Genomic DNA, 25187 nt, shown 5'->3' on the forward strand with positions numbered 1-25187 from the left:
ACACAAATTCCCTTCAAGTCAGTCAGCGTCGCAAGCAGCCAGGCTGTTGAGTGTGTGTGTGTGTATGCTTTGTTTTCAAAGTGGAAGGATACCTGCAGCGCATGTTAAAGCCTCTGTAATAGATCTGTAGTTAAAGTTTACATGAAATCGAAAAGCATGTATCTCAGCTATGCATTTTCAATGTTAAGAAACTAATCAAATCACGACCTCAAGCCACGTTTTTCTATACTAATATAGAAGTTCAATAATTAGGCGTGACTAGGTTTGTACCCAAACTCCCAGAACTTAGTATAGAAGTTCAATAATTAGGTGTGACTAGGTTTGTACCCAAACTCACAGAACTTAGTATAGAAGTTCAATAATTAGGCAGTGTGACTAGGTTTGTACCCAAACTCCCAGAACTTAGTATAGAAGTTCAATAATTAGGTGTGACTAGGTTTGTACCCAAACTCCCAGAACTTAGTATAGAAGTTCAATAATTAGGTGTGACTAGGTTTGTACCCAAACTCCCAGAACTTAGTATAGAAGTTCAATAATTAGGTGTGACTAGGTTTGTACCCAAACTCCCAGAACTTAGTATAGAAGTTCAATAATTAGGTGTGACTAGGTTTGTACCCAAACTCCCAGAACTTAGTATAGAAGTTCAATAATTAGGTGTGACTAGGTTTGTACCCAAACTCCCAGAACTTCTTAGTATAAAAGTTGAATAATTAGGTGTGACTAGGTTTGTACCCAAACTCCCAGAACTTCTTAGTATAAAAGTTGAATAATTAGGTGTGACTAGGTTTGTACCCAAACTCCCGGAACTTCTTTGTATAAAAGTTCAATAATTAGGTGTGACTAGGTTTGTACCCAAACTCCCAGAACTTCTTAGTATAAAAGTTCAATAATTAGGTGTGACTAGGTTTGTACCCAAACTCCCAGAACTTCTTTGTATAAAAGTTCAATAATTAGGTGTGACTAGGTTTGTACCCAAACTCCCAGAACTTAGTATAAAAGTTCAATAATTAGGTGTGACTAGGTTTGTACCCAAACTCCCAGAACTTACAATCCACAGAAACGACGTCGCCACGCCAAGCGTTCATTTCACTTTCTGCTAGAAGTTCCAAACTTAAACGATGACTGTTCCAGTTGCCAGACACAATTAAGTCCCAAAATTTGGACAGCCACATGAAGTGTTTGGCACCATTGTTAAGGTCAGTGCCGGCATCAGTCCTGTTGACCACTAATCAGTATACTGGTCACCCTTGCCACCTAATGTAATCTCCCGTAAACGGTCAGTGCATGCTTCGCCTCGGGCTCCAACACATACAAACCTAGCTGACATAAGTTTAGACGTGTGCAAAAGTACACTGCGAAACGCGAGGCTCATTCGTACACAAGAACGCAAAAAGTTAACGGCACACACACAGAAAAACAATTAACGAATAAACGGATCAATACCCAATCATTTCTGAGAAGAATTAAAATCGGCATCTTCCCTCTTTCACAGAACACAGACCGTGCCTCTAGTCCGGCATTGATACAAATACAGACAGACACTCACATACACAGAGAGACACAGATACAGACAGACACTCACATACACAGAGAGACACAGATACAGACAGACACTCACATACACAGAGAGACACAGATACAGACAGACACTCACATACACAGAGAGACACAGATACAGACAGACACTCACATACACAGAGAGACACAGATACAGACAGACACTCACATACACAGAGAGACACAGATACAGACAGACACTCACATACACAGAGAGACACAGATACAGACAGACACTCACATACACAACAGACACAGATACAGACAGACACTCACATACACAGAGAGACACAGATACAGAAACACTCCACACACAGACACAGACATACAGTCAGACAGACAGACTGACTCACACACACCAACACACACACATACACACACGCACATACACACACACGCACGCACGCACACACGCACGCACGCACACACACATACACACACACACACACTGACTCACTCTGAGCCACACACACACAGACGCAGACTGACAAAGAAAAACACATACATTCAGAAACAGACTCAAACACAGACACAGACAAACACATACATTTACAGACACAGACATCTATCTATCTATATATATATACGACTAGTGTCTGTCTGTCTGTCTGTCTGTCTGTCTGTTCGCGATGCACGGCCAAAGTTCTCGGTGGATCTTTTTCAAATTTGGACACCGTATTCAGCTACACCCCGGACACAACCTCATCGATGAGATATTTCAACACGTCCTCTCAGCGCGCAGCGCTGTGCGCGCTGAAGGGATTTTGTTTTGTTTTGTTTGTTTGTCGGGATCCACTACCAGTAACTCTTCCTTATCTTCTCCAGTGTTTTCAGCCGCGATTATCTCCCTTCCTCCGTGTGGCGTCAATCCATATTCCCGTTACTACGTTACTATTTTTAGAAGGTCACTGCACGTTACTATTTTTAGAAGGTCTCCAGTGTTTTGCGCGTTTATCTCCTTTCCTTCGTGCGCCGGCGAAGCCGGCGTACACCCGGCAGAGCCGGGTCCCAGGCGCAGCCTGGTATTCGACTTTACTTCAGTCTTCCCGGCGAAGCCGGTACCCGGCGAAGCGGGTAATCATCTAGTTCACTTATAGACAGATACACATACGTATACACTGACAAAGAGAGAGAGAGAGAGAGAGAGAGAGAGAGAGAGAGAGAGAGAGAGAGAGAGAGAGAGAGAGAGACAGACAGACAGACAGACAGACAGACAGAGACAGACAGAAAGACAGACACACACACACGCACACACGCACGCACCCACGCACGCAAGCACGCTCGCACGTACGTACGTATAAACTCATAAAATACTTCTAACACTTGTAAAAATGCTGAAGTCAAAGTTTGCGTTCGATGCCTTCACCAACACTGGCAACAATGACAGAGTTTCATGCAAGAGAGATAACCACTAACAGATATTGAGAGCATCGGTACTTCAACGTTTCCCTCCCTTGACAAGGCTTTCCTTGCCATTCTACGTGCTCTGGCGTTGAGTAATACTACCCAATATTGACGGACTGTGTGAGGATATCTTCTGCTATTGGTCTGTTGAGACAGTGATATCAAAATCGAGACCGGAGGTCGAGATTTTTATATCACTGTCGAAACAGACCAATACCAGAAGATATCATCACACAGTCCGTCAATGCCTTAGATATATTGCCATTTTCTGGACATTTTGAAATGAATATACATAATTAGACATGTTACGAATGATATTATGCCCTTTAGGGCCTATGAATTACAATCGTTGTAAGTAACTAATGCGAAAACAAATATAAGAGCATTAATATAGGCCTCATACTAATATTTTTATTGTGTACTTCGTGTACAAAACCTTGATATGGGTGAACACTGTATTTCCGCACGTACATGATACAGGATTTTTCCCGTTGCCTCGGCACACACAAAATATTCACAGATAGATAAAAAAACAAAAACCCATCTTGTCTTATAATTGAATTCAGGTCAAACATAACTGCAGCCCGTATTAGTGTGGGTGAATGTTCTGTTGTTTTCTTCGGAAGTCAAATCATAACAAGCCAAAAGTTTCATTTCAAAGTTGCTACCTCTCTTATACAGCTCTTGTCTTTCCCCATGAAACTCCTGTTATAGCTCTGACGGTGTGAGTTAATTTGAAACACGACTCACACGAAAGCGTCTTGAAATCTAGAACTCTCTTTAAATTCAATCGAAAATCAAAGTTTGGCAGAGAGGAGCTTTAAGATCATATAACAAGGAAAAGTAAGCGATATGAACACAAATAACACCATTAAGTGAGCGCTCTGCGGAACCAGCCTCCCGGAACTCCAGAGAACAAGAGGCACTAGACGAGCAGGCCACTTTCAAGTCGTAAAGTAAACGTCGTGTTGATCTCGCAGGAACGGCCTTTCCAGCAGCAGGATCAGAACTGCATGTAGAAGCGGCCCAGCTCCGTGAGGGCGACGGAGTTATGATCCAGAAGACTGCCGTTGCCTAGCTGACGGCGGAGAGTGCGCGTGGTGTACCACGAGTAGCGATACACGAAGGGCGCGGCCTCCAGGCGCGGAAGGACCTGTTTCATAAAGTGCAGATAGTCCTCTGGAGTCCCGCCGTTGTAGGGCTGGAATTCCGTCAGCCAGATCCTGCAACACATGGTTAACGACCTCAACTAGATTGTCCACAAAAAACTAATGGGGATAAAAATGATGTTTTTCGTTTGCAATGATTTGGATTTGTAAACTGAAACAACAACACACATTAAAATTCGAAACCGATAGACCGTGTTAACGTTTTGAACTCAAGAATAAAATATACCAAGAAAGATTAGGTTACAAAACGCTTAATTATTGACACAACGAAACATTTAAGATGATACAAAATAAATTCCTCAAACTAGTTTTGAAACTGAAAGAAAACGGGTCAGAATCAAAGCTCGTTTGAAGCTTTACTCTCCAGTCTGTAATGGCAGAGGCACTGTTCTGTAGTACTATCGAAGCGATGCATTACGGTACTCTGTCCATACACGACTGCTCCAACAACGAGAGGGGTGTATATAAATGACATGGACCACAGTTCCCTGGGACTCACTTGCGATGGAACCTGTTCCAGAGATCCTCCAGGTAGGACATGAGGTCATCAGGTTTAGATCCGTAATAGTGCGTGGCCAGGTAGTCTACTCGGCATCCGTGGCACTCCTGTAACCAGGTAGCAAAACACGAATTCATGACATGACTCTGTCGGGTTTTCATGGGCGAGTGAAGAATTGTATTTCTTGAAAGGGGGACACGCTGAACGTTTATAGGAAAGTACACATTTTTATATTAAGTGTCACGAATGTAGTATCAAATGCAATGGATTCTTACGTTGAATACTGTTCACCAAGTGTATTGCACACTGGACGTGAATGTTATCAACCTGCGTACTGGACCGGCGTCACGGTGCCCTAATGCATTTTTTTTGTATCCTCGTAGCCCAAGCAGAAATTTCAAGCTTGAAGCTTTGGTAACAGAAAAAACAAACAAACAAAAACCCAATAAGTTTGCTCTGTGTAACGTTACACTCGGGTAAAGCAAGCATTTCGGGGGGAAAGTAGATCAAACTTTTGCCTTTTTGAACTCGCGACGATATTTTTCTTGTTTGTTGTCGCCATGCCTACCGTTAACAAACGCATGCGAACAAGTTGGAATTCCCCCAAAAGACCTTGACCATAGTACTCTCGAAGTCACTACTCCGGCGTTCAAATCAGCTCATGTATAGCGAATAGCTAGGAAGTGAACGTTGGTAGCTCCCACTTCTAAGGTAGGTACTTACTTTCAATGTTTCTCAGTTCTCTCTTATGCATAGGGCTCTAACCATGGCTTTATAGGGGATACTTAGCTCCGTGAATGTTACGTAGTGTCTGCTCGATATGATGCCATTTGAGAGAGAGAGAGAGAGAGAGAGAGAGAGAGAGAGAGAGAGAGAGAGAGAGAGAGAGAGAGAGAGAGAGAGTCCGACCACAACGTACACGAAAGAATTCAATGAACCACAGGTCGGCGCTGCCATGGCAAGCAGACCCTGAACAGAGGGTCGCTGCAGGACTGACCAGTGTCCTTGACCCCGCCTGTTTCTCCATCTCTCGCCACGCTTCAGCGGCTTGCTTGGACGTTAGGTTGGACTGAAATGTCACATGAGCTGCACCTTTATTATTTTTTCAACATGCATTTTCTTAATTATATACAATACCAACAGAAGCACAGCCTGTGGGTGAATTAATGAGCAAATATCTGCTACAATTATGACAAAGTCACCCAGAAAAAAACCGTCACTCGATCTATTTGTAATTTTCTCGAGAGATATTGAGCATTGACAGAATTCGAAAGTGATACCATTATTCGCATTGACATGAGGCCATAAGGAAGCTTGAAATACAATAGTCCAGACCGAGTGTCGATGGTTGGGTTCGTTGAAGCCCAGCACGGTGTCATAGTGACCAAAGTCGTGGTCGTTGCTCCGTCCGTCAAAGTGCCAGCCCCACACCATGGGCACGTAGCCCGGGGGGAGATGCGTGTCACAGTTGTCCGTGTAGTCACGTGGCTGGCTGCTCCAGTCATACCTGACACAGTCATAGTACAATTAGGATGTTAGCATTGTTATTGAAGCAGCAGAAGTAGTCGATCTCGTTGCTCCAGTCAACTCAAGCAACCTGTCACAAGTTAATCGGGGTATTGGTTTTATTGTCAGAAAAGCAGTGCATGTTTCCTTGTTAACTCTCCACCAGAGACACTTTGCAGAGGACTACAATGAAACATGAATTAAACAACAACAACAACAACAACAACAACAAGATGGACGAACTTATGTTGGGTTAAACAAGCAACATTTCGCAAGATTTTGCATTTGATACTTGATTATGGAGCCTTAGCAGTCCATCCGTTTTGAATTAAAAAAAAAACATACACAAACAAACCACCGATGTCCATTCTGTTGTCATCGCTGCTGCTTCAACTAACGACTGCTTGTGACACAGACAAAAGTGTGAAGAAGACGAATGAACATCGCGTTTATATCAACAAAAGTCCTGATTAAAACAGGAGAAATCAAGCGCTTTACAGCCTACTGAGAAGGATAACCCTTCTCAATGGTACCTATCACAAAAAAAGCCTTTTTTACATACTGTACATCAACAGAGAGCTGTTAACTTCAGCCTTATTCTTCAAGCTAATGCTTAATTTTGTTTTCTTTGAGTACCTTAATTACCGTTATCATAATTACAATTATGAGGATTGTATTGTCTTACCGCCTGCGGTGAAGACAAAACAAATTTGAGTTTTAATCGAGTCTTACCGCCAGAAAATATTAATTGTATGTGTCTTGTACACAAAATAAAGAAAATGTCTAAATATAATGTGTTTTTACATTTAGTCAAGTTATGACTATATGTTTTAACATCGAGGGGGGAATCGAGACGAGGGTCGTGGTGTATGTGTGTGTGTGTGCGTGTGTGTATGTGTGTGTGTGTGTGTGTGTGTGTGTGTAGAGCGATTCAGACTAAACTACTGGACCGATCTTTATGAAATTTGACATGAGAGTTCCTGGGTATGAAATCCCCGAACGTTTTTTTCATTTTTTTGATAAATGTCTTTGATGACGTCATATCCGGCTTTTCGTGAAAGTTGAGGCGGCACTGTCACGCCCTCATTTTTCAACCAAATTGATTGAAATTTTGGTCAAGCAATCTTCGACGAAGCCCGGACTTCGGTATTGCATTTCAGCTTGGTGGCTTAAAAATTAATTAATGACTTTGGTCATTAAAAATCTGAAAATTGTAAAAAAAAATAAAAATTTATAAAACGATCCAAATTTACGTTCATCTTATTCTTTATCATTTTCTGATTCCAAAAACATATAAATATGTTATATTTGGATTAAAAACAAGCTCTGAAAATTAAATATATAAAAATTATTATCAAAATTAAATTGTCGAAATCAATTTAAAAACACTTTCATCTTATTCCTTGTCGGTTCCTGATTCCAAAAACATATAGATATAATATGTTTGGATTAAAAACACGCTCGGAAAGTTAAAACAAAGAGAGGTACAGAAAAGCGTGCTATCCTTCTTAGCGCAACTACTACCCCGCTCTTCTTGTCAATTTCACTGCCTTTGCCATGAGCGGTGGACTGACGATGCTACGAGTATACGGTCTTGCTGAAAAATGGCATTGCGTTCAGTTTCATTCTGTGAGTTCGACAGCTACTTGACTAAATGTTGTATTTTCGCCTTACGCGACTTGTTTTCTCATTGTAAGCACATTTAACAATCCGACACAAAATAACTATTTTTTCGGATGAGGCAATAAGAACTATAATGATACCACATTTTGTGATTCGAATTCCAATTTTTAAGAAAGTGAAACAATCAACAGAGTTTGAATAAATATTTCATGAACGAACTTTGAAGGTGCCAAGGTGCAATCCCATAGTCAGGACTAGGTCGATGATTCTGTGACAAAAATGTCGATCAAATTGATGAAAAATGAGGCCGTGACAGTGCGGCCTCAACTTTTGCAAACGGAAATATGTGACGTCATCAAATAGCGGAGAAAACACTGAGCACGAGCAAATATCCTCAAAAATCCACCAATTTCATAAAAATCCGTTGGGCAAATTTTGAGAAATGCTTTGCATACACGCACAGACACAGACACAGACGGACAGACTGACACAGGCTCACATGCACACACATATGCCTATGGAGAAAAGTCAATAGTTGTTTAAATGTAAAGAAAACAATTGTTTCGTTTCTTAAAACTTTGAGCCATTGACAAAACATAAAATTTGGCCCTGCCACTTACCATCTTATGAAGGAGTAAACTCAAGAACCTTTATCATTTTGTCTATTGTGCATCTTGTTCGTGCATTTCAGAAGAAGACAAAGTTACTGATTCTTACCACCAGTGTGCACCTTTCAGGACCTCGAAGTCTCCACAACGACGTGTGCCCCACGTGACAGCCAGGCCTTTCTTCTTGCTGGGCCCGTTCAGCAGGAAGGACACAGACAGCTGCAGCAAGGCCAACGCCAGCACCGCGACACGGACACTCATAGCAGGGGTCTTCAGGAGCTGAATTGCAGATATTCATTTAAAGGTACCTTCTCTTCCCCGTGGACCATGAAAAAAACCTGTGCAGCCTCGCTGGTTTTCGTGCAGAGCGATTGTTTTGTTTGTTTGGTGTTTGGTTGTTTTTTTTTTTTGTGGGGGGGGGGGGGGGGGAGGTGGGGCGGTGGGGGCATTAAAAAAAATTCAACCATGTCAATCTGCAAAAATAACTTAGCAAAAACCTTCTCAGTAGGGAGCCAGGCTGGTGATGGTTAGTGTTTGGAAGGGTGCTCCCATCCCACGCAAAAGCATGAATGACTCTGTGTTGGTTTATATTAGCTTTTACACGAGAATAAAGATAACTCTAATTTCATGCTAGTAATAATAATAATAATAATAATAATAATAATAATAATAATAATAATAATAATAATAATAATAATAATAAATGAGCATTTATATAGCGCAACATCATAACTTTACAATTATGCTCTTTGCGCTTGACACATTTAAAATTAAAACACAGTTATACAAGCATTTACATCTACATTCATAGTCAGCAACGCTTAATTAAAAGCATACACCATCAAACATACATTACAAAAGATTCTCCCACTAACTAAGTAATAAAAGCATGAATAAGATAGGTAGTGAAAACAAGGAAATACCAGCTGAATACCCTTAATCAAACAGAACATGTTATCAACAATACTGAAAACAGCCTAGATGTTTATATACATTTTCACATTATCACTAAAACAACATAGTATCAGAAAGACAACTACATATACATGCTACTACAGAACAAGATGGTATATTTTGTTATGTTCTGGTCGACATCTTACTGGCCTATTTATCAAAAAGAATACATTATGGTTAAGACACCGTCAATTTCTTGACAAGTTAATTTCTGTATAAGTGTTTGGACATACGATTTTTGAGAGATTGTAACCAAATCTACCAAAGCGTGCAACGAGTCCCACAAACCTTCTTCCAAATGTGTTCTCTTCTCCACGAGCAATTTCTTTATCAACCCTCACAAATCAGATTATGTCGAACAGAATCAGCACATTTCGGGGGGTATCTTTGGTCTAGAAATCTGTTATTAGATCTTCTGATTGTAGGCCTACTTCTTACCAATTTGAATGAGCAATTTTTTTTATCCTCTTTTCATCATTATTATTGTCTGTTGCACATTTTCTTCGTTCACTTTACAAAGGGACAATTCGAGTTGTGGTGAATGTTTCGTTTCGCCATTGATTACAAGTTCCACACAATACCGTCTTTGTTCCTTTAATGTTTGATGTTTGGACTTTGGCAGACTATCTGCTTCATAATTTCGTCGAGGACTCATGATGGTCAATCTTCATGAATTCTTCTTTTCATGTGAAACCAATCAAGAAAGATTCTTCCGATATAACAGAAAAAATAACATCAAAAATATATGGGTTCCTTACTTCTACAGCTAAATATTCGCCTGCTTTCAGAATAGAATAATAACAACAACAACAACAAAACAACACATAGCCTTCCTGTCGAGTGCATGTAACGTAGCAGCACAGCATACTCACACTGGTTTGGGCGTTAAACGAAAATTAAAACCAATTACAGTGTTGGCAATACAAGATTAATCTTACCTAAAATCGTTTGACTCTGGAAAGCACTGCTACCGACTTTGACCTTTGCAGAAAAAACCTACCGTTTATTACATTACCTGTTAAGTCCTTGTTCTCTTGGCATTCAGGTCAAAATACACAGTACAGCAACAACAAAAAAAGCCTCTTATCTTTACATCGTTTGACTTTGGAAAGTACTGTTACCGGCTTCGAACTTTGCAGAAAGAGTTGAACGTTTAGAAAATTACCCGTAAAGTCCATGTTATTTTTTAATTCAGGTCAAACTACACAGCACAGCAAAAACAATGCCTCTTATCAGAAACTCAGTGAAAGCAAGGCTTATATGTGAGTCTGATGTATAATCACACATAGACACAGATTAACAGCGAGCCAGGCAACCAGCCCTTCAGGCAGGCAGACAGACAGACACATTGACAAACAGACAAGACGGACAGACATATTCACGCACAGTTCTGCATCAGTCCACAATCAAAAGACAAGGGTTGCTTATTGGAACGTTCAGGTTTTGACAAAACAATTTTAAATCTTAAATTTTAAATCAGTTCACTGCTTACCGCTTTGATGTCTCCAAGATACAACAAAACGTCGCGTAAGGCGAAAATACAACATTTAGTCAAGCTGTCGTACTCACAGAATGAAACTGAACGCACTGCATTTTTTTCTCTCACCAGGACCGTATACTCGTAGCATCGTCAGTCCACCGCTCGTGGCAAAGGCAGTGAAATTGACTAGCCAGAATAGCGCGGTAGTGGTTGCATTGAGCAGCATACCACGCTTTTCTGTATCTCTGTTCTTTTTAACTTTCTGAACTTGTTTTTAATTCAAATATATCATATCTATATGTTTTTGGAATGAGGAACCGACAAGGAATAAGATGAAAAAGTTTTTTGAAGGGATTCCGGACATTTAATTTTTTATCATAATTTTCATATATTTAATTTTCAGAGCTTGTTTTTAATCAAAATATGACATATTTCTATGTTTTTGGAATACAAAATAATGAAGAATAAGATGACATTATATTTGGATCGTTTTATAAAAAAATAATTTTAATTATAATTTTTACATTTTTAATGACCAGACTCATTAATTAATTTTTAAGCCTCCAAGCTGAAATGCAATACCATAGTCTGGCCTTTGTCAAAGATTGCTTGACCAAAATTTCAATCCATTTGATCGAAAAATGAGGGCGTGACAGTGCGGCCTCAACTTTTACAAAAAGCCGGATATGACGTCATCAAAGACATTTATCCAAAAAAAGAAAAGAGCGTCCGGGGATAATATACCCAGGAACTCTCATGTCAAATTTCATGAAGATCGGTCCAGTTGTTTTCTTCGAATCGATGTACACACACACACACACACACACACACACACACACACACACACACACACACACACACTCACTCACACACACACACACACACACACACACACACACACACACATACACACACACACACACACACATCACGACCCTCGTCTCGATTCCCCGTCTATGTTAAAACATTTAGTCAAAACTTGACTAAATGTAAAAAGATGATGATCTTTTGGGACGAAATGCATGCATGTGGTCTATTTATCAGATAATAGTGAGGACGCCGTCAATTTATTGATGAGTCAATCCCTTTGTAAGTGTTTGAACAAAAACTTTTCAAATAATTTTGAAACTGAATACCAAATCATACCAAAGCGTGCACTGTGTCACACACGCACCTGGTCACAAAAGTGCCATTTTCTTCACGCCTTTGAAACAGTAGCCGATCAGAATCAGGACATTTGTTTTTGCCGTTTGGAAGGAATCATACATGAATTTGTACACAGAAAGAACAGCCGTTGTGAACAACTGTGTCAGCACAATTATGCAGTGCCAGATCCTCTTTTGTCAATTCTGACTTCGCTATTGACCCCCCGCGGGTTAGGGGGAAGAATTTACCCGCTCCCCAGGATGTCGTAAGAGGCGACTAACGGATTCTGTTTCTCCTTTTACCCTTGTTAAGTGTTTCTTGTATAGAATATAGTCCATTTTTGTAAACATTTTAGTCAAGCAGTATGTAAGAAATGTTAAGTCCTTTGTACTGGAAACTTGCATTCTCCCAGTAAGGTAATATATTGTACTACGTTGCAAGCCCCTGGAGCAAATTTTTGATTAGTGCTTTTGTGAACAAGAAACAACTGACAAGGGGCTCTATCCCATCTCTCCCTGTCACGTTTCACTATATCACATAAGGTGATTATGAAACGGTTAGTTACTTCTAACTAACTAACCACACCACGATCCACTCTCGCAGTCATACAATTAAATAGAATCAACAAAAGTATAAGTTTCAGACGCCTGTTTATGTAATAACCCGCCACCTCCCTCGAGACTTCACTCAAAATATGTTCTTTTACGTTCAAAACGTAAAACCAATGGTCACTGACAAAATGCCAGTTAGAATATAGAAAATTATAGTAACACGCTGATCCCGTGTAAAGTTAGGAAATATGACTGATCTGCCTAAAGTGCTGGTTAATGCAGGTGTCACACACCCCACGTTGTCACCACTCGAATATAATCACAAATATAAAAGATGACAACGGTGGTAAACAGGGTGCAAAGACATGGTGCACTTAGCTTTGTTTTGCCACTGAGTGGACGGCCTGTAATTAGTTCATAGTCTCCACAACGGCTCCGTCGAATGAAGTGCTGGTTAGCGTGGTGACGAAGCTGGGAACAGTGGAGACATCAGGCGCCACACCCACGGACGATCTTGTAACAGTGTCCCGCAGATAACAGCGTCCCGCAGACAACAGCGTCCCGCAGACAGGCAGCAACAGAAGATAGAAAGGCTGCAACAAAAAGCCTCGGTGCACTAAACATGTCAAGCTACCCAACAACCTCCACCTTTAAACATGTCATCTTTACATATCTCATCGAGCACGTGGGCCTGCACAAACGAACTTTTACAACAACAAATCAGCCATTTCCTTCCCTCTCTCCATATCTGCAAAAACCATATACAGATTAATATTTTAGCGTCACAAAGAGCAAATTATGCGCTAACCTGGAAAGAACAACAGAGAGTATTTCATTCCACAAACACAGACTCGTCAACAGCGTTAAATAATGATTTATTACCTCAAAAAGCCTATGAATGTAGCACTCTCATGGAAGCAAAAACCGCTTCCTCCTTTGAATGGCCTCTGTTCGTCAACAGCGACACACCATTCAACCTCTTGCTGAATACTTTATGCGGTGAAGAACCATCCCCGCACGGCGAAGAGAAATTGACGACCCGTCCGTCAGACCGCATGTAAAAAGAGAGAAGGTGGTTTCAACTGAAGTTTCCTGGAGCCCCTCCTGTACATGCAGATCGGCGCGTTGAAATAAAAGCAGAAATCAAAGCGATGAAATCCATCAAAGCTCGCAGGAAATATAAGACACGACCGTCCTCCCCAGCGCTGAGTGTTCGAGTGTCTAGATACTTGTCCTCACACAGACAACCTTGACGAAAACACGTGACTAACCTTGTCACATATCAAGTTCAGCTATAGCTGAGTTCTGCTTCGACAGCAGAAATCATCCCCGTGAAATCCGTGCTCGGCTATGCATGGTTAGCAAAAATCTGCCGTAGCCCAGACTCACGCACAGGCGCTTTCTGTCGCAATTGACCAAGAGAAGGCACCCCACCGAGTGACACTTTCTTGATCCATGTCACTAGATCGTGACACTCCCCTTTCCCCGTCGCGATATAACCTTCGTGGTTGAAAACGACGTTAAACACCAAATAAAGAAAGAAAGAAACTTCGCTATTGCACCTCATTGTTGAGAAAGGGCGTACCTCTTTCCACCTTAAAACTTTCTGATAAGAAGTCTTTTTTACTGCCCGAGCTTACTTTAAAAGAACAGCAACGTACTGTGCTAGTTTGGATCGAGTTCTTTTATTGGCTTGCCGACATTAGAACTGTTTTGTCAAAAAAGAGTTCTGTGCTGGTCAATTCAAGTGTCATTTTGGCTCAATACACTCCTAGACGTCGAATGTAAGTTTTACTTAGTCTTTTCCTGACTTTATTTCACCTTGTGTCGATAATGTTTAGCTGCCCAGTTTTTCAAGTCAAACATATGGTTGGTTTGTTCTTGCTAATGCGAAATATACTAAATTGCAGCGTTGTGCTATGAAGGGAGTAGTAACAATTGTATGTTGAAGCACTGGTAGCACTATGCCAAACATTGTGTCCCTTTTAAAGATGTCATTGTACCATATGGACTTCATGGAGGAAGCTCAAATAGAAGTATGAAAAGCATGTTAACACCATAATAACATTTCTATACGCAAGCATTTGGAAATCTATGGCAAGCAATTTGTCCACTAAATAATAGCCATATCACCATAGGGCTTTCAGCAAAGCCAGAACTGCTGACTATATTATGGCCACGCAGTCTTTGTTTAATTAACCTTCGCCGGTCGTCGTGGGTCCGTGTGGACCCAGAAGGGTGTTTAATTGCAAATATCTCTGAAACCAGTTGGAATTTTTTAATGAGCTTTTAAGAATGCCTCAGACACCTAAAAAGCTCTTATGTCCTAAAAGATCATTAAATTTCAGCGAGAAGTAACTAAAACAACACAGCCCCACGACGTCTACAGAAGGGTATTGACGTTTTTCCTTTTTTGAGAAGCTTTAGTCCGCACGGTAGTCATTAAATTAATAAATTAATTTAATTACTTCTCGCGGAAATTTAACCACGGCGTCTACAAAAGGGGATGCACGTTTTTGCTTCTTTGGAAAGCATGGGTCTACAGAAGGGTATGCATATTTTCCTTCTTTGAGAAGCATGGGTCCGCACGGCCCCACGATGTCTTCCGTGTGCAGTCGATAAACCGGTCGGGCGAAGGTTAAAAGAGTAATTCCTTTCCACACAATCGCCTGCTGGCTCATGTTGATATCCATTTCCTCGACATGTCTTTTATCAAATAAGAACATGCAGCATATTAGGTATAACTCATGTTGGAGTGTGCCAAGGTGGATGGATAGTCTCACAATTCCACGCAAAACGCCTAGGCGGATCTAAGATGATTCATACGGGTTTCCACACAGGCGGGAAGGGGACTTTAAGAGGAGAAGTCTAACTGCCATGAGACTGTATCAATGGACATTGCAATCTGTATTTCAGACGAGAAGTACAATTGCCAGCAGACAGTTTCATGAACATTGCAGTCTGTGTTTCAGACGAGAAGTATGGCTGGCCACTGGGTGACCCTGCTGCTGCTGGGCCTTGTAACGCTGTCGGCGTCCTTCCTATTGAACGGGACCACCAAGAAGAAAGGATTTGCTATTTATGCGAAACACTACTACTGTGCGGACTTCGCAGCGCTGAAAGGGACTCACTGGTGGTAAAAATCATTGGATTCTCATTGGTAGCCCTAATGTGTTACTTTTTTTTTTAACATGACTAAATAAATAAGCATTCCCTTCCCCATTAGAGAAAGGTGCCCACCGAGAAAATGTGCCCTTTTCATGGATTAATTTCACAGATTCACATAACATTTGTGTCATTCAGGACCTTAATTCAGCACAAATTTCTCACCACGCCCTGAAAGCAGCGAGACTTGCGGAGACCAAACATGTCGACCCTATTCTGATGAATGTGACAGGTACGATTGGACGCACGGCACCCAAAAATACATAGACCAGTGCAAGACGGGGGTGTCCGCAGGCTACGTGCCCATGGTGTGGGGCTGGCACAAGAACGGACAGAACAACGGCCACGACTTTGGTCACTATGACACCGTGCTGGGCTTCAACGAACCCAACCACAGAAAACAGGTTTCGATATAACGATTTTTCAACCGGCGTGGGTTTGGTATTTGCGCTGATGCCCAAGCTGGCTCCCCCCTCTTTGAATTTGTGTGAAAACAAGACCTGGCAGTTTAATACATAAAGTTGCGTCAGGCGACATCAAAACATTAGGTCCATCTGTGGGCCTCACAGAGTAAATCACACTGTATAAATTTTCCTCAAGACTGGTAAATCATAATCTTGTCGCAACCCTGCAGGCGAGACAGCGCTGACACATTGTCCTGGTAACTCGCACCAAAATAAAACTGAATTGCATAAAAGGTAATTTCGTGATTTTTGACCTTTAATTTGACATTTTTGAAATCATGAGATGATAAAAAAGATAACGCAGTATTTAAAAAAGAAATCTGTTATTGAACATTAGCGCTGAAATGCAATCTTATAGTACGGAGTGCGTCATGAGGATGCTTAACCAATAACCAATTAAAAATAAGAAATAACTACACCCCCACCCTCGTCTGGATTCCTGGTCTATCTGAAAATGATATTTTGTCAAAACATGACTAAATGTAAAAAGGACCACCAGTTAGCCCAAAATCAACTAGAGCTGTTTTTTCTACGTATGCGTGAAAGTATGTAAAACTATGCTACAACAACAACCTTTTCTCATTTTAGTCCAACATAACATACGAGCAAGCAGCCCGCTTCTGGCCGGTTTTGGAGAAACAGGCGGGGTCAAGGACACTGGTCAGTCCCTCTGCTGCTCCCTGTGGTAATTCGTGTCAGGGAAACGTCATTCCGTGGTTCACTGGATTCTTCCAAGTACGTGTTGAGCTCGCTTTGATGTCTGTCACTGCTTCCTCTGCCGCTCTCTCTTTCTTTTGCAAACTGACATCAGACACAGACAGGGGCACAGTTACAGGCATACACACAAAGCACACAGAAAGACACACGGACACAACGATCACACAACACACACACACACACACACACATACATTCACATGGAAGCATGGATAAACAGAGAGCCAGAAAGGCTAGTAGATTCCCTCTCTCTCTCTGTCTCTCTCTCCCCCTCTAATTCTCTCTCCCCTCTCTCTCTCCCCTCTCTCTCTCCCCACTCTCTTTTTCTCTCTCCCTCTCTTTCTCTCTCTCCCCCTCTCTCTCTCTCTCTTTCTCTCTCTCCCCTCTCTCTCCCTCTCTTTCTCTCTCCCCTCTCTCTCTCTCCCCTCTCTCTCCCTCTCTCTCTCCCTCCCTCTCTCTCTCGCTTGTTTGTTCGTTTCTATGACAGGCTGTAAGATCAGGCCCAACTTAAATCTTCATCCTTGTAAAAAAAAGTTCAGTTCAGTTCAAGTCAGTCACACTCTGTCTCTGTCTTTGAGTCTTTCTCTCTTTGTCTGTCAGTCTGTCTGTCCGTCTGTCTGTCTCTCTCTTTTTAGCATAGTTACGATGGATGCACTTCTCGTGATGTCTGCTTTCGCATACGCTACATTTATTTGTTGAGAGTGATACAAGTTGAGTATACATGTTCTGTTGAACATAATTCAATCAGATTAACAGAGAATGTACTAGTATAACGATAATGACGACATTATGTGTTTGACTACAGGAATGCAAAGGGTGCAGAGTGGACTACCTGGCCACGCACTATTATGGGTGTAATGCGGACCACGCCATGGCCTATCTGAAAGACCTCTGGAACAGGTTCCATCGCAAGTGAGTGCAAGAATTAGCTGGATGCAGCCTGCAAGTTCGTTTTGTTCATGCTAGTTTGGCGATAGTCAACAGTCCTTTTGGAGTGTTATGCCATTTGGCCCATCAATACAAAAGGGCATTGTTGATGTTCTCGAAGGGTTAAATGGAAACAGAAACGCCGATTTTGAGGTAGAAACAATCACACATATTGAAGAAACAAGTCGCGTAAGGCGAAAATACAACATCTAGTCAAGTAGCTGTCGAACTCACAGAATGAAACTGAACGCAATGCCATTTTTCAGCAAGACCGTATACTCGTAGCATCGTCAGTCCACCGCTCATGGCAAAGGCAGTGAAATTGACAAGAAGAGCGGGGTAGTAGTTGCGCTAAGAAGGATAGCACGCTTTTCTGTACCTCTCTTTGTTTTAACTTTCTGGGCGTGTTTTTAATCCAAACATATCATATCTATATGCTTTTGAAATCAGGAACCGACAAGGAATAAGATGAAAGTGTTTTTAAATTGATTTCGACAATTTAATTTTAATAATAATTTTATATATTTAATTTTCAGAGCTTGTTTTTAATCCAAATATAACATATTTATATGTTTTTGGAATCAGAAAATGATGGAGAATAAGATGAACGTAAATTTGGATCGTTTTATAAATTTTTATTTTTTTTTACAATTTTCCGATTTTTAATGACCAAAGTCATTAATTAATTTTTAAGCCACCAAGCTGAAATGCAATACCGAAGTCCGGGCTTCGTCAAAAATTACTTGACCAAAATTTCAACCAATTTGGTTGAAAAATGAGAGCGTGACAGTGCCGCCTCAACTTTCACGAAAAGCCGGATATGACGTCATCAAAGACATTTATCAAAAAAATGAAAAAAATGTATGGGGATTTCATACCCAGGAACTCTCATGTAAAATTTCATAAAGATCGGTCCAGTAGTTTGGTCTGAATCGCTCTACACACACACACACAGACAGACAGACAGACAGACACACACACATACACCACGACCCACGTCTCGATTCCCCCCTCTACGTTAAAATATTAAGTCAAAACTTGACTAAATATAACAAGTCGCGTAAGGCGAAAATACAACATTTAGTCAAGTAGCTGTCGAACTCACAGAATGATACGCAATGCCATTTTACTCGTAGCATCGTCAGGCCACCGCTCATGGCAAAGGCAGTGAAATTGACAAGAAGAGCGGGGTAGTAGTTGCGCTAAGAAGGATAGCACGCTTTTCTGTACCTCTCTTTGTTTTAACTTTCTGAGCGTGTTTTTAATCCAAACATATCATATCTATATGTTTTTGGAATCAGGAACCGACAAGGAATAAGATGAAAGTGTTTTTAAATTGATTTGGACAATTTAATTTTGATAATAATTTTTATATATTTAATTTTCAGAGCTTGTTTTTAATCCGAATATAACATATTTATATGTTTTTGGAATCAGCAAATGATGGAGAATAAGATAAACGTAAATTTGGATCGTTTTATAAATTTTTATTTTTTTTTACAATTTTCAGATTTTTAATGACCAAAGTCATTAATTAATTTTTAAGCCACCAAGCTGAAATGCAATACCGAACCCCGGGCTTCGTCGAAGATTACTTGACCAAAATTTCAACCAATTTGGTTGAAAAATGAGGGCGTGACAGTGCCGCCTCAACTTTCACGAAAACTTTCACCCCGGATATGACGTCATCAAAGACATTTATCAAAAAAATGAAAAAAACGTTCGGGGATTTCATACCCAGGAACTCTCATGTCAAATTTCATAAAGATCGGTCCAGTAGTTTAGTCTGAATCGCTCTACACACACACACACACACACACACACACACACACACACACACACACGCACGCACGCACGCACATACACCACGACCCTCGTTTCGATTCCCCCTCGATGTTAAAATATTTAGTCAAAACTTGACTAAATATAAAAAGGCAAGATGGCTGCTGGCGAGACGGACAATATGTTAACAAAACAAACGTGATCTTCACCCCTGTCGCCTACACAAAGACAGCACCCTTAAAATGTCGACAAGAAAAACAGCAAGTCGCGTAAGGCGAAAATACAACATTTAGTCAAGTAGCTGTCGAACTCACAGAATGAAACTGAACGCAATGCAACGCAGCAAGACCGTATACTCGCAGCATCGTCAGTCCACCGCTCATGGCAAAGGCAGTGAAATTGACAAGAAGAGCGGGGTAGTAGTTGCGCTGAGAAGGATAGCACGCTTTACTGTACCTCTCTTCGTTTTAACTTTCTGAGCGTGTTTTTAATCCAAACATATCATGTTTTTGGAATCAGGAATCGACAAGTAATAAGATGAAAGTGTTTTTAAATTGATTTCGAAAATTTAACTCCATCAAAGACATTTATCAAAAAAATGAAAAAAACGTCTGGGCATATCATACCCAAGAACTCTCATGTCAAATTTCATAGAGATCGGTCCAGTAGTTTAGTCTGAATCGCTCTACACACACACACACACACACACACACACACACACACACGCACGCACATACACCACGACCCTCGTCTCGATTCACCCCTCTACGTTAAAACATTTAGTCAAAACTTGACTAAATATAAAAACAATTGCAAAACAGCATGCTCATTTGATTCAGTTCGTAATATTTTATGAGTGTGTGGGGAAAGAATATCCATTTGAGAGCCACTCCATTTTCTCTATGTTGCTTGGTGATCTCTTGTCTCCTGCTAATTCCAAATTTCCATTCTTTGAATAGCCGAGGTCTGTTCAGAAGAGAACATGAGGTTACCGAACTTAATCAATCTCAGTCTGACTGGCTGTCTTGGTCTACTTGAAAACTACTTCTGCTTCTCTCGGGTCAAATTCAGGCCTAAAGAGCCTGCGAGGTCAGCTTACTCCCAAGTTAACTTTCCATGAAATCTTCTGCCGCCAATGTTTTGACTAAATGTTTTAACATAAAGGGGGAATCGAAACGAGGGTCGTGGTGTATGTGTGTGTGTGTGTGTGTGTGTGTGTGTGTGTGTGTGTGTGTGTGTGTGTGTGTGTGTGTGTGTGTGTGTGAGTGTGAGTGCGTGCGTGCGTGTGTGCGTGCGTGTAGAGCGATTTAGACCAAACTACTGAACCGATCTTTATGAAATTTGACATGAGAGTTCCTGGGATTGATATCCCCGAACGTGTTTTTCTTTTTTTTGATAAATGTCTTTGATGACGTCATATCCGGCTTTTTGTGAAAGTCGAGGCGGCACTGTCACGCTCTCATTTTTCCACCAAATTGGTTGAAATTTTGGTCAAGTAATCTTCGACAAAGCCCGGACTTCGGTATTGCATTTCAGCTTGGTGGCTTAAAAATTAATTTATGACTTTGGTCATTAAAAATCTAAAAATTGTAAAAAATACCATTTGTTTATAAAACGATTCAAATTTACGTTCATCTTATTCTCCATCATTTTCTGATTCCAAAAACATATAAATATGTTATATTTTGATTAAAAACAAGCTCTGAAAATTAAAAATATAAAAATTATTATCAAAATTAAATTGTCGAAATCAATTTAAAAACACTTTCATCTTATTACGTGTCGGTTCCTGATTCCAAAAACATATAGATATGATATGTTTGGATTAAAAACACGCTCAGAAAGGTAAAACGAAGACAGGTACAGAAAAGCCGGCGTGCTATCCTTCTCAGCGCAACTACTACCCCGCTCTTCTTGTCAATTTCACTGCCTTTGCCATGAGCGGTGGACTGACGATGCTACGAGTATACGGTCTTGCTGAAAAATTGCATTGCGTTCCGTTTCATTCTGTGAGTTCGACAGGGGTCGGCCCGCTATTGCGCGGGCCGCTATTGCGCGGGGCCGCTATTACGCGAATCTTTAGGGTTAGGGTTAGGGTTAGATTCGCGCAATAGCGGCCCCGCGCAATAGCGGACCCGCGCAATAGCGGCCCAGCCCCGTTCGACAGCTACTTGACTAAATGTTGTATTTTCGCCTTACGCGACTTGTTTTCTTTTGCCTTTATCGCTGTGACTGTGTCATTTGAGTGAACCACGCTAATGAAGCTGTTGTTGGTGACATCTTACAGGATCTGGCTGACAGAATTCAACTGCAACCAAGGTGGCAAGTCACATATCTTGCAGTACATGAAGCACATCCTTCCGCGACTGGAGGCCGCGCCCTTCGTGCATCGCTACGCCTGGTTTGGCAATCACTTGACAGACGCTGGTCTCCTGGAGAGTAACTCCAGCGCTCTCACGGAGCTGGGCCGTTTCTACATGCAGTTTTAACTCTGATGAAATCAGAAATAAAGAAAGCTTTTCAGTTGTAGCAGCACAGTGTGTGCATCGTTGCATGCTCTTCATGGTTTAAGCTATGTCCGAAGTGCTCTCTGCACCCAGTCAAGGCCCCGAATGCGAGTAACGCATTATCAGGCTGTTTCACTTTTCACACACACACACACACACACACACACACACACACACACACACACACACACACACACACACACACACACACACACACACACAAACATACACCACCACCCTCGTCTCGATTCCCAGTCAATTTTAAACATTCAGTCAAAACTTGACTAAATGTAAAAAGGACAATCTTACAACGACACGAAAAAAAAAGTTAAAAATGTCAATGCTAATCATACATTATTGCAAACTACAACATTACAAATACGAATATCTAATGAATAATAAACTATTGAAAATTACATGTCAATATAATTTAAATACTACCGCTGTGGAGACTTCGAAGTGCTGAACGGGGCTCACTGGTGGTAATGATAATTTGATTTAAACAGGTGTCCCCGAGATTATATATTTGTAACATGTTTGAATAAATGCATGTTGCCTTTCCAATACCTTGCCCCGTGGAGAAAGATGCTAAAAGGCCCACCAAGAAAAACCTGTTGATGCTAAAAGTACTTTTTACATTTACAGGGATCGCGCTAGCTTTTTAAAAAACGCGTAAGTCATACGCAACGAAAGGAAAAAAACGCGTCACGGACCAATATTTTTGCGTACTACGAAAACACGTACAGACACAAACAAAACACGCACGAAAGACTTAAAGACACTCCTTACCTAAATACGGCGAGTTTTCCTGTCGAACTCCGCGCACGCCTGTCGAATAACACCCCTGCTGTCTCCAACCTTCGGGCCTTGCGAGTTTGTTTCCCGCTCTAATACGACTAGACACACTTTCCGCCTTTTGGAAGCGCGAGATGGGAGAGCAGCTAATGTCTGTTTCATTATCCGACAAGACATTATCTGGTAATACCCTCGTTACGTTCGTTTGCGATACTTCGATGCAAAAAGAAACGGACTTTAGTTTTGACGCGCAGATTTCATGTGTGTCGTCACTTCTCGAGCCCTATAGTCAGTTTCAGGATCGGGTGATTATTAAGTCAGAGCAAAAGCGCTGCGTGAAGACAAGAAAAAGTTACAATATTTTTGCGTATGGCTTACGCGGCGCGGCGAAAAAAACGCGTCAGCGACTTTTAAAATGCGTCAAATACGCAAAAATCGTGCGTAAACGCGATCCCTGAATATATTTTAATGCATACTATTGATTCCTTTTTCCGTCATCACCCTTTCGTTCTGAACTTGTACATTGTTCAGCATATCACCGCTCAATGTTCCTAAGGCCAAAAAAAAAATAGGTCTGTTTACGGTAACATAGGCCAAAAAAATAGGGTCGGTAGGTCGGGATTTTTTTTTTTTTTTTTTTTTCTCCAAAAAACCATATTTTTACGTTATTTTGCCAAAAAAACAAGTTTTTTTTTTTTTTTTTTTTTTTTTTTCCCCCAAATGCCAAAAAAAAGTCTAGGGTCGCGCGAAAAAACTAGGGTCGGTCGAGTTACCGTAAACAGACCTATTTTTTTTTTGGCCTAATGGTTTCAGATGTATGACAGGACGTTAAACATCACCAGCCCGTAAAAGATCATCGAATGTTGCTTTTTCATGCCCCTTTTTTACGATGCAGCGTGGATGCTAATGACACCATCCTTCTCGTGAAAACAATCATTTAAGCAATATGTATTCCGCCTCAGCTCGGCCCAAGCTTTAACTTATGACGAGAACGTCGTTCCATGTTCACATTTGAGACAATGACAAAAGGTGACGTTTTCATGTCAGTATGTCCCAAATGACATCACCAGTACATTTTTCATTCTATCTAATCTGTTTTCGTTCTATTTTTTCTAATAACATATGCGTTAACAATTGATTGCCAACTGGAATGGAAGAGCACAAAAAGTGTAACTTGATATGTAGTTTCTCTAGAGGGAAAAACATCTTCCACTTTCATGTCAGTGTGTCCCATGCAACATACATTTGCCAAACAGCTATGTGTAAGTAGATTATTTGTTAGTGGTATAGAAAATACTGATCAACAATCAAAGTCAGTTTTCACATTCATGTTCTACCTATTTCTTATTTGTTTATTCTTTTGGCAATGGTGAAATGTCAGCAATCGTGTGTCATTCGGGACAGTAGACATGACACCTGACCTTTTGTCACTGTCTCATTTACAAAAACATGACCTAGATGCTTTCTGCAGAGAAAGCTTTTTTTCCCGTAACAATTTGGCCAATTAGATTGACATAGGTGTGTATTGGAAAATTCCAAGACGATGTTCGAAACTAACTCAGTCAATGTTTGTGTCGGTTGTAAAACATGAAATTATTTCATCCCGCTATAAGGAATGTGAAAGGTACAACTGGTGGAGTGACACTAGCGCGTACACGGCCCATTGCAAGACGCACGTGGCTGCAGGCTACGTGCCCATGGTGTGGGGCTGGCCCAAGGACGGACGGAACAACGACATCGACTTTGGTCACTATGACACCGTGCTGGGCTTCAACGAACCCAACCACAGAAAACAGGTTTGGACATAGCGTTTCCTTCAGCGGGATCTGTATGGCTCGTATGTATTCCTACTGCAGATTTGCTCAGACGTTGTAATATTGTGTTTGCCAATAATGTGTCAGTGTGTGTGTGTGTGTGTGTACATATGTGCGTTCATGTCTGCGTTTGCGTTCATGTGTGTGTGTGTGTGTGTGTGTGTGTGCGCGTAAGTGTGTGATAGGACAGCTTTCTATTCGTATAGTCAAATATGTCGTACGTGCAAGCAGCTCACTTCTGGCCGGAAGTGGAGAAACTGGCGGGGTCAAGGACACTGGTCAGTCCCGCTGCTGCCTGCTGTGGTAGACTAATTTGTGTCAGGGAAACGTCATTCCGTGGTTCACAGGATTATTCCAAGTACGTCCATTCCTTATTTTGATGTCCATCTCTTTTTCTTCTTGTCTTTCTTCTTATTTGTCTTTACTTTGTACAGAGACACAGACAGGGAAACACATAGCGACATACACACCAAGCACACAGACAGGGAAACACATAGCGACATACACACCAAGCACACAG

At 41.1% G+C, this 25187-nt stretch overlaps 3 protein-coding genes across 6 annotated transcripts in view; 2 read left to right on the forward strand and 1 right to left on the reverse strand.

Annotated features, from left to right (window-relative positions):
* Nucleotides 1-3350: 3350 nt before the first annotated feature.
* Nucleotides 3351-10532, reverse strand: LOC138969509 (uncharacterized). Of its 2 annotated transcripts, none has more exons than XM_070342319.1 (6): nt 10336-10532; nt 8476-8645; nt 5965-6136; nt 5549-5698; nt 4630-4736; nt 3351-4184 (listed from the first exon to the last, which is right to left on the reverse strand). In XM_070342319.1, exons 2-6 carry the CDS (start codon nt 8625-8627, stop codon nt 3965-3967), a joined length of 801 nt encoding a protein of 266 aa, XP_070198420.1. In that variant the 5' UTR covers nt 8628-8645; nt 10336-10532; the 3' UTR covers nt 3351-3964. The 2 variants fall into 2 exon arrangements, with proteins under 2 accessions (XP_070198420.1, XP_070198419.1); XM_070342318.1 differs by lacking the exon at nt 10336-10532 and adding an exon at nt 10259-10328.
* A 3587-nt stretch (nt 10533-14119) lies between these two features.
* Nucleotides 14120-22080, forward strand: LOC138969512 (uncharacterized). Its single transcript, XM_070342326.1, has 6 exons — nt 14120-14281; nt 15470-15633; nt 15895-16066; nt 16715-16861; nt 17648-17754; nt 21839-22080. Exons 2-6 carry the CDS (start codon nt 15479-15481, stop codon nt 22038-22040), a joined length of 783 nt encoding a protein of 260 aa, XP_070198427.1. The 5' UTR covers nt 14120-14281; nt 15470-15478; the 3' UTR covers nt 22041-22080.
* A 1766-nt stretch (nt 22081-23846) lies between these two features.
* Nucleotides 23847-25187, forward strand: part of LOC138969510 (uncharacterized) — a 25916-nt gene continuing 24575 nt past the window's right edge. For 2 of the 3 annotated variants that reach the window (XM_070342324.1, XM_070342322.1), the window contains exons 1-2: nt 23847-24649; nt 24899-25025. The gene's annotated coding sequence lies outside the window, so the exon portion shown is untranslated. Of the gene's footprint in view, nt 24650-24873; nt 25026-25187 lie in introns of all 3 variants that reach the window. The other variant, XM_070342323.1, reaches the window with a different exon arrangement.

This window comes from Littorina saxatilis, linkage group LG6 (assembly GCF_037325665.1).
Source record: "Littorina saxatilis isolate snail1 linkage group LG6, US_GU_Lsax_2.0, whole genome shotgun sequence".
Taxonomy (NCBI): Eukaryota; Metazoa; Mollusca; class Gastropoda; order Littorinimorpha; family Littorinidae; genus Littorina; species Littorina saxatilis.

What these genes read in the sequence shown, in the direction of transcription:
- LOC138969509 (XM_070342319.1), bottom strand. Translation starts at nt 8,627, where the DNA reads ATGAGTGTCCGTGTCGCGGTGCTGGCGTTGGCCTTGCTGCAGCTGTCT. An exon ending in CTGAAAGGTGCACACTGGTG is followed by an intron (nt 6,137 to 8,475) that starts GTAAGAATCAGT and finishes TGACTGTGTCAG; the next exon opens with GTATGACTGGAGCAGCCAGC. An exon ending in GGTTCATTGAATTCTTTCGT is followed by an intron (nt 4,737 to 5,548) that starts GTACGTTGTGGT and finishes ACCTGGTTACAG; the next exon opens with GAGTGCCACGGATGCCGAGT.
- LOC138969512 (XM_070342326.1), top strand. Translation starts at nt 15,479, where the DNA reads ATGGCTGGCCACTGGGTGACCCTGCTGCTGCTGGGCCTTGTAACGCTG. An exon ending in CTGAAAGGGACTCACTGGTG is followed by an intron (nt 15,634 to 15,894) that starts GTAAAAATCATT and finishes TGAATGTGACAG; the next exon opens with GTACGATTGGACGCACGGCA. An exon ending in GGTTCACTGGATTCTTCCAA is followed by an intron (nt 16,862 to 17,647) that starts GTACGTGTTGAG and finishes GTTTGACTACAG; the next exon opens with GAATGCAAAGGGTGCAGAGT.